The sequence below is a fragment of the Camelus bactrianus genome, chromosome 2 (assembly GCF_048773025.1).
Source record: "Camelus bactrianus isolate YW-2024 breed Bactrian camel chromosome 2, ASM4877302v1, whole genome shotgun sequence".
Classification (NCBI taxonomy): Eukaryota; Metazoa; Chordata; class Mammalia; order Artiodactyla; family Camelidae; genus Camelus; species Camelus bactrianus.
Window position 1 is genome coordinate 87,603,240 of NC_133540.1, and position 17,931 is coordinate 87,621,170.

Consider the following 17,931-nt stretch of genomic DNA (forward strand, 5'->3'; position numbering starts at 1 on the left):
TGGGAGACAGAGTCCCACTTTGGGTGATAGCAAAGGTTGGAAACATCTAGGTTTGAGATTTGGAGGCATTTAAATAGCATGGAATGTCTATTATCTACCCTAAAAAGCAGAACGAATCTCGGATATTGTGGACACAAATGCAGTTGGCACGAGCTTAAAAAAAGTGCATGTGAGCTTCTTTCTAAGACCCAATAATCCTCTCGGGCAAAGTAAGGATTAGGCTTCTCTCACAAACAAGGGGGTGAGTTCATTTTTGCTAAGATTCCTCGGCTGATGCCAAATTTAGCAAGGGACCTATTTTCTCCCGATGAATGACCATCTCCATTTACATTTTTCGTGTCCACCCCTCTTCTCTAGGCAGGTCTAGGACAGGAGCAGCTTATTTGCATGTAGATGGGAGAGAGAAACTCTGTTCCCCGAGACACCCTTGCGATCCCAGGGACCTTCCAGAGCCAGAGCTTCTCCACCCACTCCCGCCTGCAGGAGGGCAGGGGTCTCTCTCCCCAGAGCCTGAGATGAGAGGACTCTGGTGGTTCAAAAAAAACTGGGTCCAGACTCATTACTGTGTTTTTCAAACAGCCAGGCAGATACATTCACTGATCATGGCCCCTGCCCAGTGCCTGAGGCTTCCTCTGGTGAGAAAAGGCCCCCAGGAGAATTCCTCAGGCTAATTCTGTCAGCTTTGATGCTCCAGGAACCATTTCTTTTGCACCAGTTGCTGGGTCCTCTATGCCTGTCTGTTCCTAACGGGCCTAAGTAGTGCCCCATATTTCCTGCTTTTATGCAAAAAACCTCCACTGTGGAGTTAAATATGTATACCCCTCCCCAAATGCTTTAGACATTTGCAGTTTTGTAAGGAATTCTAGAGCTCATCATTACACCAGCATCCCGTCACACCCCTTGGGTGACTCCCCACATCCATCTCACAGAGACCACTTGGGTTGAATGGTAATTGGTATCACATGCCAGGCTCCCTAGGTCCCACAGCAATGTCACCAGGCAGACAGTACTCTGTTCCCTGTTTCCAGTTGAGGTCCTGAGGCTTACATGGAATCGTGGCCAGGGACTGGCGGAGCACAGACTGGAACCAGGTTGGTCTGGCTCCAAATTCTGCGTGTGTCTCTCCGTCAAGACCAGAAGTCAGAAATTGTCTTTTATTCCACACAGATTCCAACTTGGAGGCTGCGTGTAGAAAGTGCTCGTCACTGGTGGATGGAGATACCCAAGAAACTTTTCTCACTTGGGATTTGTCACTGATGCCCTTTTTTCACCTTGGCTCATAGACAGTTAAAGGTAAAAGGAGCCTTAAAAACTCAAAAGTTCACCTGTACCACCCCAGTGCAGGCCTCCAGGCTCTTGGTCCAGTGCTATTTCCCTCTATAAGAGTGCATGTGTATATGGCCATTTTTGGTGTCTATGTAGCCATCCAAACTCTTTTTTCCTAATGTTTTGTGGTAGTTAAGGCAGGGTGTATTACCAGATCTATTTTCCTGTCTTACTTCCACCTTGTCGCTTCTTTTTTTTTCATAATTGACATTTTATTGGTTGTTTTGAGGATCAGTTCACAGATGTTTCAATTTGTACACAATTCTTAACATATATAACAAAAAAATAAAAAGTCATGAGGTTGTGATTCTTTTCTGAACAGTTATTCCTGTGACTTCCCAGCTTAAAATTTGGAGGCACATTTTCCTTAACAGAATATTAGGTACCAGTATCTTTAAATGTTGATACGCTGTTATATATAAGTCCCACTAATTCACAGTTTAATACCATAGACCCTACACACTCAAATTTCAACTGTTAACAGCATATTAAGAAAGTTACTAAGAAAACTGGACTACCACTACCAGAGATGTTACAGAGTGCACAGGATTCTGACAAGGAGAGCCAGGATCAAGGAGTGGTTGGCTTTAGGAAACAATTCACCAAAAACAACATGGAAAGAGAAGTAATCAGAAGTGTTCAAGACATAGTAAATGCACAGCTGACTCTAAATTGCCGTGTAGTATGCTTTGTATTATAAGATATAAAAACTACTATATGGATGTTAAGCTGACACCTAAGACAATCAAATCCCCCCCCATATTTAATATCCCACTGTTTTCTGGTTATACCAAAAAAATAAACAACCAGCCAATGATCTCACCTCTTTAACAAAAAAAAAAAGGCATTTACACTTTAAAAAATGAATGAGTGGGATTCCCTCCTTCTTAAAAATGTTTCTGCTTAAAAACTTGCATTTACAAAATAGTTGATAAAAATGTTCCTCTGGATTGTACAAGAAGGGAGACAGGGGCCAGTGATAAAACCCAGTGTGTGATATTAATCAGACTTGGCGGCTTTCTCTCCTGCTTCATCAGAGGCTGTGCCCGCCTCGTTTTCAGTTTCCTGTTTCCTTCAGGTAAAGCTTCTTTAGTCTCTTGGTTAGCCACTGTGGCATGTTTTCCTTTTGCTCCCCTTTTCCTTTTGTTTGCACTTTTTTGTCTGAAGACTTATCCTTTCCTGCCACCCTTTTTGGCTTCATTTCCAGTTTTGCAGAAACGGGTTTAGCTGACAACCTCACCGATCTCCTCTTGGGCTCCGTCGCCACCACCAAGCTGATCTTGTTGCCGGGCATCGTGGCTGCAGGGCGGGCGCCTGCCTGGTGCCTTCATCAAGCAGGGCTGCCTGGGCGCTGCCGCTCCTCCCACTGCCACCAGAGCTGCTAGGATCCCCACAGTGTCGCTTCTTGTCCTCTTTCTCTCTTGCTAGTCTCGCCTCTAGTAGATCCTCTCCAGTTTGCTTTCCTGAAGGTCATCACTGGTACTACACCATGCAGTGTGGTTAGGAGAGGAAGGTCATAGAAATTTGGACCAGGACATCTTCATGTCTCTTTTACCAGCTTTGCAAGCCTAGTGCCTAATCCATTGTGTGGTCCATGGTTGATACTTAGCGATGGTTGATGGAGTGAGTGAATGATTGGGCTGGGTACAGAAGTGTGCTCTTGAGTCTCAGCACGAAGCATGTCCTCTATCATTTCAGCAGTGTGACCAGTGTTAGGAAGTTCCAGGTCAAGAGCAGGTATGCAGGCTAGACGGCAAGGATTTGGGGAGCCTTTCAGAATCTGGGCTCAACGTTTCTCTAGGCTGAGGGACATTTGGGTTAGAGACAGAGGGGACCTGTCTGAACTTCAGTTACTTTCCACTTTCTTCTGAAGAAGCTTTCCCTTTAAAGAAGCTTTGGTATTGTTTGTCACGTGTGTCAGAGGACTTTTAGGATTGTAGACTCCAAAGACAATTGGAAATGAGAGAGGGGGAATGTGAAAGTTAGATTTGGGGACCCTGGCTTCATGTGCCCGTCGTGGCGCTTACGAGTCCTGAACTCAAGCAAGTGACTGTCCCTCTACAAGGCTGTCTCTACACCTGTTAATGGGGATAAATAAAACTGCTCTACGTGCCCTTTAGGGTTGTTATGAGGACCAAATGGGCTAATGCACCGAAGGTACTTTCATACTATAATGAATGATATTAAAGTAAGGAATTATTATGATTCTTGGGGAACACTAGGGAGAGAGAGGGTGGGAGGGAAGAAAGACAGAGTCCTCACTTTCTTAAGACAGATTCATCTCCCTCTACTGATACTGGTTTCCCAGAAACCCTACTTCCTCCAAGCTCCCAAAGTAAACTCCACCACCAGCGTGAAGTCTTTCCACTGCCCAAATGTGCTCCCAGGACAGATACATCCACTGCCATTTCCCGACAGAGATTTTCCTTGAAAAATATGGAGAAATTAGACTCAGACTCATTCTCATAAGGAAAAAAAATAAAGCTTATTTTACCTTTTCTGATAATTAAAATAATAAATGTTAACTGCAAACAATTTGCAAGATAGAGAAAAAGAGAAGGAAAAGATTATCCATAGTCCTTTCGCCCAACAGTGGCAGTTTGGTACCTTTGCTGGTCTTTTGTCTTCATGCGTATCTCTTTGTCTCACATAAAGGGCAGAAGAGTCCTGTGGCAGAAATGCCAGGCATGTGTGGCTTGGGCTGTGGCTGACGCCTAAGAAAAACGTATGCAAAGCCCAGGGATCCTCAGAGGCACTTAATGAGGGGTGGCGTGGTCTCTGGCCAGACCTCTTTCTGTTTATTTTGTTGCATTTTGCTTTCTTTAGCTGTAAAACGAGGATCATCACTGTCTTAGATGATAAGATAACAATAGCTTTTGAAAGCACAGTATCTGGGTACATACCACGTGCCCAGTAAATGTACATTTCTCTTCTATTGGGAAGAAGCAAACCCTTATTGCCAGGCACTGAGTGCTTTGCACATGTTAATTCACGCAAGCCTCACAACTACTCTTTGATGTGAGTACTATGATTATCCTTACTTTATAGAGGAGGAAACCGGGGCACGGAAGGTTAAGTGACCTGCCCTAAGCCAAACACCTACTGGATGACAGAGCCAGACTTAGGAACTTGAGCAGCTGGCTGAGAATCTGCATTGTTCATTCAAGTTCTCCAGCCGGCCACTTACTGGAGGTGCTTTAAGCTCAGGCTCTGAGTGTTTGTAGCTAGGGCTGTCCGCCCCACTTTAACCATAAGCCCTTGCATGAGGGCCCTTGGTTTTCTTATGCACTTGCCCTGGGCGAGCTATGTCATAGGGCCCAGTGAGCGGAGGGATTGAAATCAGAAGTAAATCTGGAGCAGATGAAATCTTTAATAGGTAAGTGAAAAGATCTGCTAGTCATTAGGCTTTCTCTTCTATCCACCCTTTTCCAGAATTCATGCAAGGTTGACATAGAGATCATTGGCTCAGATCTGGAGATAGTTAGGTTTATGGTTTCAGAAAGAATCAGAAACATGCTGGATGTCAGTGGTGTAAATTGTACACATGGATCCATTTGGGAGGGTTCAAGGGAAATCAAGTGAGAAAAGGCGTCGGCAAGAGGAGCCGGAGGAACAGCTGGGCACAGGAGTGAGACATACAAAGCACATCCCTGCATGGCAGAAGGGTTGTGTACGGCCCTCCTGTAATAACCAAGCTGCCGACTGAGGTGGGTGAGCAAAGGAAGAGGTTTTAAGGACAGGTAAATGGCATGCCTATGATGGAAAGCACCTGACAGGATACAGGCCTGAGGGAATACAGAGCAAGATTCTCAGATGGTAAATAATGATTTATAAAACAAGAAAAGAGAGTAATGAAGGGACAGTGACCCAGAAGGTTAAGTCTAAATAAATATGTAGGTACCAAAAGGTCAGGAGTAGGAACAAGGGGCTTTTAAAGAAAGGGCAGTTCATTGAGAATGTCTGTGAAACCTTCGATTAATGCCCAGTCATCAGAAAATGAAGAACAGGTTAGGCAAAGAACAGAAACCTGAGCCTAAGGGGGTCAGTTCTTAAAATCTTCCTCCAGACACTGGAAAAATAAAAAATTCAAGCCCTCCCCGCCTCCAGGAGACTGAAGGGGAAATTGCTGGGGAGCCGAAGGTGACGACTCGAGAGCCTGCTCATGGGGTGGAGGGAAGCTAGGGCCAGCTTCCTGCGTGATGGACGCGGAGCAGGACAAAAAGAAAACAGAAACACAGGAAACCACAAACAGGACTTTTCACGAAGCAAATTATGAAAATGATTACTTGTAAGCACCCGGCCTAAATCCAGAGGCATTTCTCAAAAGGGCTCTGAGGACACTTTAGTCCTGTATAAATGTGCTTCTGTCTGCTTAATCTCAAAAAGCATTCTAGCTGCTTCAAAATATAAGGCGGCAAAACTGCGGGGAGCTGTGCCAGCGCTTTGTCCAAAGGCTTGGCCACAGTCCCCCAACACTGGTCCTCTCTACTCCACGAAAGCCAGCGGCTGCTGACACGGACCAAAAGTTAGAAGTGAATTCTACTTTCACAAAGAAACTGGCTCACAACCTTGTATAGAGAGTGACTGAAAGAAAAGAGATCCCACCTTCCCCAAATGTGTATTGTAAACATGCAATGGCTTTACAAGTTTAAGGGCCTAGAGCTCCACTTGGGATGCATCACACAATTGTTCCCTTTACAGTCAACCACGATTCATTCTATAAATCTGTATTGTGTGCCTACTGTGAGCCACTCGCTGTCCGAGGCCCTGGGTATGGAGGGGTTTAAAACCACAAAATGAAGAAAAGCCAGCCGTGGGTCCTGACCTTGTAGAGCTTACTGGCCTGTAGAGGAAGCAGACCGTGCAGAAGTGACCATTTACACGTGGCCCTCAGTGCGACGAAGGGGAGACCTGGTGCCGGGAAGACTGTTTGTGGTAGAAGAGGCGGTCTCTGAGGAGGTGATGTTCCACCTGGGACCAGCAGGCTGAGGAGGAGCCAGCTGTGAACGAGAAAGTGCCTGCCACCTCTGTAAACAAAGGATGCTGCTGACATCAAGTCATCAGCCAGGACCACTACCCCCTTCCCCCCAGGGTGAGCTGGAGGGAACTCAGGATGGAAAGAACAGGAGACTGGCCCCAGATAGCTAGGTGCACATCAGAGGAATGATTTCAGTGAGCCCAGACTTTGGCACCTGCCCATACATAGAAAAGCACCAAATTCCCTAACTTGACATGTCTCACTTTCTTTGATTAACAATAATCTTTTGATGTTCTGACCACCTGGTCTTTACTCCAAAAGCTCCTACATACCCTGACTCCTCCCTGCCTCTTTGGAGTGGTCTCTCAGAGCAGTCCTAGAGGCTGTCACCCCAGGCTTAAGTCCTCAGACATGTCCGCTGAGTAAAATATAACTCAACTTTTAGGTTGTGCATTTTTTTTTTCAGTCAACACAGCCAAGTGAAGAATTAGGAGGAAGACTCTTCCAGGTGGAGGGAACCGCATTGTGAGAGTGAAGAGCTTGGTGGCCTTGGGGCACTCAGGGCAGGCCACTGAGGACAGGCCGAGTGAGAGGGGAGATGTTGAAAGTGGGGAGCAGCCGGGGCACTCGAGGCCTCGCAGCCAGGTTAAGGAATTTGGGTTTCCTCCAAAATGCACAGGAAGCTACACAAGTCTTACTAGAAGATGGCAGTAATCCACTTACATTTTTTAAAGGTCACCAGTGCTGGCTGCTGGGTAGGTGCTGGGTTGGAGTGGGGACAGGAGTGGATATGGCTGGTGAGAATGCTGTTCCCTCCTGGGCAGAACACAATAGAAAGGACGAAATTGCTGATTCTCAGAACCAAGGTTGTAACTGTCCATGCTGAGGAGATAGGAGCCCCTGTCCCCCCAGCCCCATTTAAACTCAGTAGAAACCAGCAGCTCAAGGGATCTGGAGGGACCAGGTTATCAGGCCCAGCCCAGCTCCGGACATCTTTCACTCTGCTTTCCCCCGTCCTCCCCCATTTTTCACAGTGTTCAAGAGAACTACAGGAACAGGACAATCTGGAACCTTTTCTTCAATGTTGGCTGCAACTCAGCTCAGAAAGCAGTTAAGGACTGTATTAAAATACCAAATAGTAAAGCAATCAGCATGTATATTCAGGAGTTATGAAAACTGGGGAGGAGATACGTATGTACTTATCAGAGGAAGTAGAAATAGGTAGGTGGTTGGCCTGGATTTCTTGTTTCTTAACTCTCTGGCAAGGAAAGATGATACTGGGATGTGGATCAATCATTGTTTTAGCCCCTGCTGAATCTTCTCAAATCAGCTGTGATTCCTGTTTCCTCACTCAGAGTTTGTGATGTTGAGAGTTCGTGATCTCTTGGAGAACAGCAGGAAACTATTTTTTAAAGCCCTCCAAAACATCCCATAAGTTTTGGCAGCAAGAGTGACAATGGAAATTTTTTCATTAGAATGTGTGCATTTAAAAATGTTTATTTGTTGTCCAGGTTATTCCAGAAAGCGTTAAAGGCAGAAAAGGTGTGTACTGGGTGCTGGTGATTCTTCCTGCATTCCTTCTAGCCTGTTTCCTCCTTGGTGTAGGGCTCCCAGACAGCCCACTCAGGAGCCTCAGGAGCCAGCCCATCCAGGGAGGCTATTCTGTGACTTAGCCTGGGGACTGCAGTCAGAAACATGCAACACAGGTTTTATGAACCCTCACACCTAGTAGTTAATCTCAGCTGGTCCCCTGGAGGTTGGTAGATGGCCCTGGAGGGCAGTGCTGGCACTCATCTCTGCTAGGGCTGAAAAGAATCATGCATTGAAAAGCCTTAAAAAGAAGAGACAGTCTCATGTTCCTCCTCCTTCCATCTCTTTCCTATTTGCCTGGTCTTCCCACCAGCCCTTCCCTCCAACAGCCTGTACCCCAGACTTTCTGTCCCTTCGGGCCTACCAGAGAGGGCACAGGGGCAAGGAAAAAGAAAAGGGCTCAGCCATTGTGCAGAAAGGAGGGAGCCAACAATTGTGGTTTATGCAAAAAAAAAAAAAAAAAAAAGGAAGTTATTAAATGCCACAAAGCTGTTGTGAAAGCCCAGACCTGGCCGTTAGTGTTCCCCCAGCAGACAACATCAGGGTCTGGAGCAGAGCTGGAAAGGCAAGCTGTCTGTCAGGATGGATTCTACCAATGGCGGTCTTAGATGTGCTGTTTATGTTTGTGTCATCTTTATGTTCATGGGTTTGATGATGAGATGCCTTTGAATATATTTTCTACTTCAGCTTAAGCCAGATGGCCTTTGGGGTTCGTGTGCTGAGGGTTGTAGGAGAAATCCTAAATGGAGACCACATGATGAATTCTGCAAAAGGCTTTGATGTGTTAACTCTGGACAAGGCTCTCCCCACTATTATTTCCAGCATAAATTAGGTCTCTTTAGTTGTGTCTGTTTCACATGACATCTTAGCTGAAAGGAACTCTAAAATGAAGGTACTGTTGAAGACAATAATGGAAATAATTTGTTAATTAAGCTCATACCCCATGTGGAGGAAGTATGCCAGACAGTTAATAGACATTATCTAGAAACTTTATAGCAACTCTGTAGGATACGTATAATAATAGTGGCTCATTTGCTGAGTGCTGAATATGTTGCAGACTCTATTGTAAGTGCTTTACCGGAGTTACTTTAAGTTTCTCAATGACCCTCTGAAAGCCATTGTGCCTTTGTACCCATTTCAGAGATGAGAGAACTGAGGCACAGAGAGGTCAAGGTCACAGAGCTGGTCAGTGGTAGGGCCAGGGCCAGGCTCCCAGCATTGTGTGCTCTGCCTCTTATTTTCACATTACTGACAAGGAGAGCCTGAGGCTCAGTGTTCACTTGCCCAGTGTCATTCAGCTCACAAGTGACAGAACCTCAACCAGGTTTTCAAACTTCATTCCAGGGTAATACTGAATATATTCAAACCAGGAATCTTAAATTTGGTGAGCAAAGTAATGTAACAAAGGAAGTGATGGCACTCAGGTAAAACTAAGGTAAAGTTTTAGTCCCTGCTGACTCCATGATCATCTCCCTCCCTGAAATACAAAGAAATCAACACCATTTGTTATCCCACCAGTCTCAGCCAAGGCTTGTGCAGAGGAGAGACAGAAGGCATGGTACCGTCTACAGATTCCTGCTTCTAGGATGGGGTGCAAGGGCTACCGGTCGGTTCTCCAAGGCTTAGAAAGATCCTCAAAGACAGACATTGAAAACACACCACTGGTACCCAGCATGGCAAACCCGCTCTGAGCCTGACGCAGGGGACAGTCTGCTCAAGAGGAGGCCCTGAAGGTGCAGTCGGGGTGTTTGGACTTTCAGGAGCCAGGACCCTCCTAAGGAGAAGAAATGCATCTGTTCCTGTGGCGGACCGCATTGGCCACTCGGGGCTTAACATTTTTCTCAGACTCCCTGGGAGTATGGAGGACAAGATTTATGGGAATGGTGTGGGGGGCCGGGGGTGGAGGGTGGATTGAAACGGACACACAAAAGGCTTGCCTCCAGCGCAGCGGAATCTAAACCATCTGAAATAGCTCGGGCTCAAGAGTTGGCATGTGCTTCTGAGCTGCCACCCACTGCACAGAGCGAGGACCGCTGCACTCGGAGATCGCTCTCTGTACGGCGAAACCAGCGGGGACTTGCCTCAGGGAGCCACTTCTTTTGACAATTTGCCTTCGTGAGTCCAGTTTTTCACTTACAATAGATACTGAAATATAGGAGGGTTCACCTTCATCATAGTTAATAATCTTTCTTCTCTCTTGGCTGGAAAAATCTGGTCTTCTCTGATTGGGAAGTATACATTATTGTTTCACAGAAACACAGGAGAGGATGGAGACCTTCATTCACCTTCCTTGGGGCAGAGCACCGGGGTGGGTGCAGGCTTCGCCCTCTGCACTTAGCTGTGCTGCTCTGGCCCCGGGCTTCTTTCTCATTCATTTTTCTGTGTCAAAATCCTTCATGCCCCCTGCCCGTGAATACCATCACACTCAACTTCCTGTTTTCCTCTTTTTCCAGAGATGCGTGTGCAGACCCAGGCCCTGTAGATACTGGCACCTCTGACTCCTTCAGCCCGGAGCACCTCACCTCTGATACCCCACACAGGAGAGCAGCATGGTCAGGAGGAGTTAAACTGCGGCTGAAGCACAGGTAAGAGGCACAGAGGTCTGTGCTGAGCGGTTCCAAAGAAGAGGGACCTGGGGGCAAGGCTGGTCAGGATTCAGGCTAGTTAGAGAGCTGAGAAGGGACCAGACGAGGAGGTCAGATGGAAACTCAGAGATCAGGAGGATACCACCTTAATGACCGTTTTCAAGCCAGATTCTGAAGAAGCATAACCTTCCTGGGAGGTAATCCAGGTGTCCCTTAAATCATTTGATACGAATATCTTTTTTTTTCTTTTATTATAAGAAATTTTTAATTGAAGTATAGTCAGCTTACAGTGTGTCAGTTTCTGGTGTACAGCATGATGTTTCAGTCATACATACACAAAGATATATTTCTTTTCATATTCTTTCTCATTATAAGTTACTACAAGATATTGAATATAGTCCCCTGTGCTACACAGAAGAAACTTGTTTATCTAATTTATATGTAGTAATTAGTATCTGCAAATCTGGAACTCCCTACTTGTTCCTTCCCACCCCCCTTTCCCACTGGTAACCAACCATAAGTTTGTTTTCTATGTCTGTGAGTCTGTTTCTGTTTTGTAAATAGTTCGTGTCTGATGCAAATATCTTTTTAAAAATATACATTCACAGCTGTCTTTAAAACTATAATTAAAAACTCTTAAAGAGATACCAGGGTCTTACACTTGATAAATGACTAATACCTTCACTTGTATGAGATTGATTTGTTTCTGAACTGATAACTCATTTAAAACATCTCATCTCTAATTGAGGGATGTCCTGAGATTACAAAGTTAGCCTAATAAAAATTTGCAACTACTTGCCTGTGCTTCCTCTGTGCTAGGGCTTTGCATACCTCATCAGATTCTCACACCAGAGCGGATAGTGTAAAGGCATCTAGGTAGGAGGTGGTGGATTCAAATTCAGGCTATTTGAGCTCATAGCCACCCAACTCTATCCCCGCAACAATCAACATAACAGAACCTCCTCCATAGGGCGACTGTGGGAATTCAATGTGAGCCGGTATTCAAAGCATTTAGAACAGAGCCTGCTTGTGGGGAGTGAGAAATAAATGTCAGGTGAAGTAAATATTAGGTGGTGGCATAATGGTGTCGTGGTTATTATTCTCATCATCCTTTCATCACTGTGACACGAGTCTGTGTGCCAGCCTGAGAGACAGTATAATGCAGTGGGTAAGATGCAGTCTGTGGAATCAGACTGCCTAGAATCCAAATCTTGGTTTTGCTGCTTACTGTATAACTGCAGGCACATTATTTAAGCTCTGTTTCCAATCTGTAAAACGAGTTTAACTATTCTACCTCCTAAGGTTGCTGAAAGGATTGAAAGTGTTAGTACACCTAAAGCATTTAGAGCTGTGCCCAGCACATCATAAGCACATCATTAGCACATCGTTGTTACCAGTTACCCTGATTTCAGCTTGGGAGGGTTCTTGCATGTAGACACATGGGCTTGGGTGATAAATAAATAAACATTATACATTTAGATTTATGCAGTTACCCATGTCTGTGGATATGCAAATACACATTAAAATATTTGTTACATTTTATATAATCAAAACTACATTTGTATCTGGTGTCTACAGTTAAGTTCTTGGTAAGATTTCACTTGAAAAAAGGATTGAAAAGAAGTTCGAACATAGTGGTTGAGGGCAGGCTGAGATTTGCAGAGGGCTCCCTCTATCGGAGAGGCAGCTGGCGAAAGGTGGCTTCAGGATCAGCCTGAAGAAGCTGAAACCCCAAGGTTGTTGCTGTTCCCTGCGGCCTCTTAGGATCTTTAAAACGTAGAGGATCAGAGCCTTATATTTAACCAGACTCCACCGAGCTGTGTAGGTTAACAAAGTCAGTGCCAAACTACTTGAGGCCGGAAAGCTGTAGTTAGGAAGTTACTGCTCCAGCCTCGGAGGACAATGCCCAAGACATGAACTAAGCAAGTGGTGATGGGACAAGAGATGAGACAGATCTGGGATGAACTCAGGAGGCAGATCAAGAGCAGATGAGAGTGGAAGAAGAGAGGTTAAAGAGTGTGACTCCTAAGTTTCTGCCTCGGGGCACTTGGGGGTAATTTGGGGACCATTAGTCAGGATGATGAAGGCCAGAAGAGGTGAGACTTAAGTTGGAGCCAAGAGGGTGAACAGTGAAATCACACAGACCTGGTTTTGAGCTTGAAGCAATTGAAATATTTTACAGAGCAATCCTTAACAGTTGGATAAAACAAATGAACCTAAGTGTATATCCAGTTGGTGTCCTAACCAAGCAGAGATTGTCTTTATAACCACAAAGAGATTGTCTCTAAAACACATTGGGATTGCCCTCAGCATGGCCCAGGCTGGCCCCTTGCGGTCTGTCTAAATGATGGGAGGCTGCAAGGGAGCAGATAGGCAAGCAGTTTCCTTTTGAAGAAGTCATGACCTGGATGTTGCATACATGACGCCTGCTCATGTCCTATTGGCTGTAATTTTTCCTCTATTTTACACTCGAAGAATTTTACATGCATGTGTCTTGCCACAATTATATCATAAGCCCCTACAATAGTCCACCTCATAATTCCTTCGTATCCTCTGAGGTCTCTGCAACCCAAGTGTTACTGATGTAGCAGTAAACTTGGAAGCTGGTGTGGTTCTCATCCAGTTATACTCAGATCCCAAATCCTGTCTGTTTTGTTTTTTACTTTTTATTTTGAAATATCTTTAGACTCATAGAAAAGTTGTGAAAATAGTACAGAGATTTCCCATCCACTCATCACCCAGCTTTCCCTAATGTTAACATCTTTTAAAACCATAGTATAAATATTAAAACTAAGAAATTAGCATGGGTGTCAATACTATTAAGTACAGACTATAAGACTTTTTAAACTATAGGCTTTATTCAGATTTCACCTTTTTTTTTTCCACTGCCAGTGTCCTGTTTCCATTCCAGGATCCTACGTTGTGTTTAATTGTCATGTTTCCTTAGTCTCCTTTAATCGTGTTTCCTCAGTCTTTCCTTGTTTTTTGTGACCTTGACACTTTTGAAGAGTATGGGCCAGTCATTTTGTAGAATGCCTTCTGTTTCAGTTTGTCTGATACTGTCTCATGGTTGGTTTGAGGTTATGTATTTTTGGCAAGAATACCACCGAAGGGCTGTGTGCTTGGTGCGTCCTCTCCGGGGTTACGTGGTGTTTACTGGTGCTGTTAACCTTGATAACTGGTTAAGGTGAAGTCTGCCAGGTTTCTTCACTGTAGAGTTATTATTTGTCTCCTTGTAATTGATACATATCTTCGGGGGAGAGATCTTTAGGCTATGCGAATATTCTGTTTCTCCTCAAACTTTCTCCCATTGAGTTTAGCATTTATCGATGGATATTTGCTGCAAGTTATTACTGTAATGTTCTAAAGATGAATTGTATTTCCTTCATTCCTTCCACGTTTATTAATTGGAAGTCTTCTGTAAGGAAGAGCTGTCTCTTCCCTCCACTTATTTATTTATCCAACTATTTCTATCAGTAAGGATTCCTTCATGTTACCTTTTTCTGTAGGTTATAATCCAATACTCTCATTTATTTTATTGCTCAGAGTTCTTTGAAGCTGACTGTGGTCTAAATCCTGTTTTGAAATATGGAAAGGGGTGAGGTGCTGTCTTTAAGGAGAGCAGACATGATGTGCTTATCATCTTAGGAGTCTTACAAGTATTGAGGTAGAAGGTTAGTAGTGGGCAGGGAGCAAGTCTAATTCATGACAGGTCACAGAAGCCTACACTGATTTTGGAATTGAAAAGGACTGGGATCACCTTATGAGCCAACTCCAAGTCCAGTGGGTCATGGGTATATGTAGCTCCTTTTTCATCGAGAAAAAATAGCCAGAAAGGATTTTCTCACTTATTTATAAGAAAAAAGAAGACACTCCCTCCCTCCAGGTGTATTCAGGGACCAGCCAAACCACCAAGTTAAAGAGAGAGAGAGAGAGTGATGCTCTTAGTGGTCCAGGGCTTAATATTCTCACACATCCAATCTCATCCTTCCTTTCCTGCTTAGATCCCTGAATTCTCTCTTGTCTAACTTGTCAGTAAGAGCCCTATGATCTAACTTATCTCGGCAAAAACTTCTCCCTAAAATCTGTCAAGCCTTAGGCTAGGGTGGTTCAATGAGTGAGTTAAAGAGACAGAATGTTCCAGCTTAAAACTCAAGATTTTCCAAGCCATTGCTTTCCTCCATGAACTCTCACCCCTCCCTTACCTTCCACCACCAGTCACCACCGTCACTATGATGACCGACTCCTCTAACCATTAAGCCATACCTCGTGTTATGTGCTCTGTAAAGTTAAATGGAGATGAATGGGTAATGGAAGCTCAGGGTTTGACTCTGAATCCGTTCTCATTTGGGCAGCAAGGTGAGCTCAGCTGGCACTTGCACTCCTGCTGGCAGTGAGTTCTGTCCCCGTGCTGCTCACTTAGCACGCTCAGAACAGCGTGCCTCGGGAGGCCTCAGTGGATGTTGGTATTGCCCCCTTGCTGTAGTGGTCTTCCAAACTGGGGGAAGTTTCAAGCAATTAACATGCATTTTTGCAGACAGTGGCATTTTTTGCATGTGGAGGAGGGTGCAGGTTTGGCAGAGAAGATCAATTAGAAAGGAAATGTCCTGATCGCAGTCTGATGCATTTTATCAGCAAATGGTTTTCCTTCTTTCCCTCCTCCTCCTGTGCACAGAATAGAATTCTGGCATTTCCAAGCCATGTGCTATTGTCTAAGGTGCTGGTTCTTCTCAGGAAGAGTCACTAAGGTTCACTTTTCTTCCCTCTTAGAGAGCAATTAAAATTAAATTTTAATTGGCAATTTACAGAGGTGGCTGGGAATGAGTCCCTCCCATTTGCATGAAGCTTAGTGAGTTCTAGGCGGTTCCGGCTGTGTGACGGAGGAGCGTGGAATTGTTGGGAAGAATTTGCAGCTCTGGGAGGAGGAGCAGAAAGAGCAGGAGCAGGGTGAAATGGCTTTTTATGCCACTCCTGAGTGTGACACGCAGTTGCCCAGAGGGTTGCTATCTAGGCTATTTATCTTTGCCCCAAGGTAAGCTCACTGTTATGTTAGAATGAGATTTAGAATCTCGAATTGCAGGATTCTCAACTGACAAGCCTTTCGCTGGTGTCTTTTTCATGTTATGTTGTATGTATCTGTTTATAAAGAAATATTAGTAACCAACCACATATTAAGTTTAAGCCCATTTCTCTAAATTGTCATGAAAATTCTCATAATTTGAGGACCTCGTGGAATGCAGTGTACTATCAATATTTCTGTGTGGGGATTTTCAATCATTCTCTCTCCTATATATACAGTCACCATATTTCTTCTGATGAATGTGTTTAGAGTGGGTTTTTATCTCATTCAGGTTAGCAGTTGCTTTGTGTTGTGTGCTTCATGGTTTTGCTTCCCCATTTCCCCAGGGAATCTCAGGGTAACAGTTTCTGTTTCTCACGAGGAATGGCCACTTACCTAGGAACTGGTAGCCAAGTTCTCTATTCTCATTGCCAGCATTTGTAGAAAGAAAGGGAACCTGTGACTATCGTCTCAGTTTTCAAGAAAAGGTGTGGTCTTCCCATTTAGCTTTGAGTTTACATGAAAAGAAGTGTTTACTGAGAGTGCCGATTGTACATTATTTCACCCCATCACAGTCAAAGGTTTAAATACTTAATTATCTTTTCCCTTATTCACGATAATTTGAATTCAGCTTTTATCTTTGTATGATCTTTGAATTGAAACTTTTGTCCGGAGTTGTGCCTAATGTCAATGCGTACACCTAGAGATGCTTTTACTTAAATGGAAATATGAGGTGGAAAAGAGCAGGTGGCTGCAATGGTCGTGGTAATGTTCTGGATCCCAAGGTGACTTGAATATTTATTTTATTATTCTGGGCATTCATTTTATTATTATACCATGTAAAAGGTAAAAAAGAAAATATGAACTGCTTAGATTACAAAACACATATGGAGAGAGGGATCCAGGGCTGGTTTTTCAAGTTTTATTTGGCGTTCTTTCACCTGAAGGTGAATAAGAGAGAACATTCTTCTGAGTTTTATTATTTTCTCCTCAACAGTGTCAGGTTATGTGTGAGTGACGGCGGTGGTTAAACTCCTCCTTGCTGTAAAATTTATTATGGAAATGTTGGCAGATGGGAACTGAGAGGCCGGAGCAAACATTCTTAACGTTGGCAGCCTCTCTGCCTTAAACCTTCACTATTCTTTTCATTCTGGTTTCAGTAATATTTGAAAACTTTATTTTAATGAACAGTTCTTTTCCAGTATGATTTTAAAATATAGATTCTTTTGGCCATTGCCTGAGGTTCTTATCTGACATTAGTGTTTTTTGTCCTTTCTGTTGTTTTCTTGTCTTTAATTTCTCACTTGTGGCCTCTTCCTCTAAATGAGAAGAAAGTGAAATAGGGACAAAAAAATCACAATACAATGCATCAAACTTACTCCAGAAGAGAATGCTGTGTCTTTAGTGTTGGAAGTTTGGGGAGCACTTATCTGTTTTTGTTGAATGGAATAATGTGTAGAAAAAAATCACTACCAAAAGGCAAGGCTTCTACCTCACCCAAAAAACAGCCTTTCTTTACTGGTTTTGACAAATGAAATATAATTTACACTTTGGCCTTGTATAAAAATTAATTAGCTTGATTTTGAAATATCTTGGTTGGTATTTGGTTTGAGGAGTGTCCTTTAAAACTTCAAAGGGCAGTCTTCTGTGGGTTTACACACGGAGGAGGGTGTCCAGCTGTCGTGGTGGGTGTCCTGCCTCCTGCCCTCAGCCCTGCAGCCCCGAGTGGAAGGGGAGAGCCCTGCATAGCGTTCATTGTGTCCTAATTTGTCCAACAGGGGTCCCCTGGGAGAGCCTCCGGGAAGTTCAGGGGCACACACAATGTTTCTAGTTCTCTGCATCTATCTGATCCTCTCTGAGATCCATGAGCATGTATTTGTGGGTGTCTGCCTGTGTGTTAGTGTGTGGAAGATGAATACAGCACAGAAGTGATTTCTCCTCTCTAAGCCCTAGCAACCTAGTCTGTGGCACAGAGAAGTAGTGGCAAAGACACTTAAATCATAATATTCAGTATTTGAAGAAATCAGTAAAAGCCAGTCCCTCCTTCCTTCCTCAAACAAATGAAATGTCTGGTTCCAAACTGAGAACTGAGAAGAAGAAAGTGTTAATAATTAGAGCTCATGCTAGTCTATGTATGCTATGCATTCTATTCCATTGTAATTGAATTTGGAATTTGAAGAAAAACAAAGATGCATGCTATTATAGACGAGAGATGTGTTGGCGTCAACTTCTGCCATGACTTACAGGCAAACGTTGGAGTGTGGGGAGGAGAGTTGACTATTCTGATTCCTCTGTATGTGTCAGTCGAGGGGAGGAGGGGAATATTGAGGAAAAGATATTTCAGCATCACCACCCATTCATTGGTGACTAACTGAAAAACACTGACCCCCATG

At 44.1% G+C, this 17,931-nt stretch overlaps 2 protein-coding genes across 3 annotated transcripts in view; one reads left to right on the forward strand and one right to left on the reverse strand.

Moving 5' to 3' along the window:
* The window catches only part of LOC123612604 (uncharacterized), a 31,077-nt gene extending 28,457 nt beyond the window's left edge, over positions 1–2,620 (reverse strand). Inside the window, exon 1 of the mRNA XM_074375304.1 lies at positions 2,567–2,620. Within this exon, the coding sequence (XP_074231405.1) occupies positions 2,567–2,620 (54 nt within the window). The remainder of the gene's footprint in view (positions 1–2,566) is intronic.
* SHROOM3 (shroom family member 3) overlaps positions 1–17,931 on the forward strand; it is a 297,110-nt gene that overhangs the window by 228,916 nt on the left and 50,263 nt on the right. For both annotated transcript variants that reach the window (XM_074345649.1, XM_074345640.1), the window contains exon 4: positions 10,348–10,479. In XM_074345649.1, the coding sequence (XP_074201750.1) occupies positions 10,348–10,479 (132 nt within the window). The remainder of the gene's footprint in view (positions 1–10,347; positions 10,480–17,931) is intronic.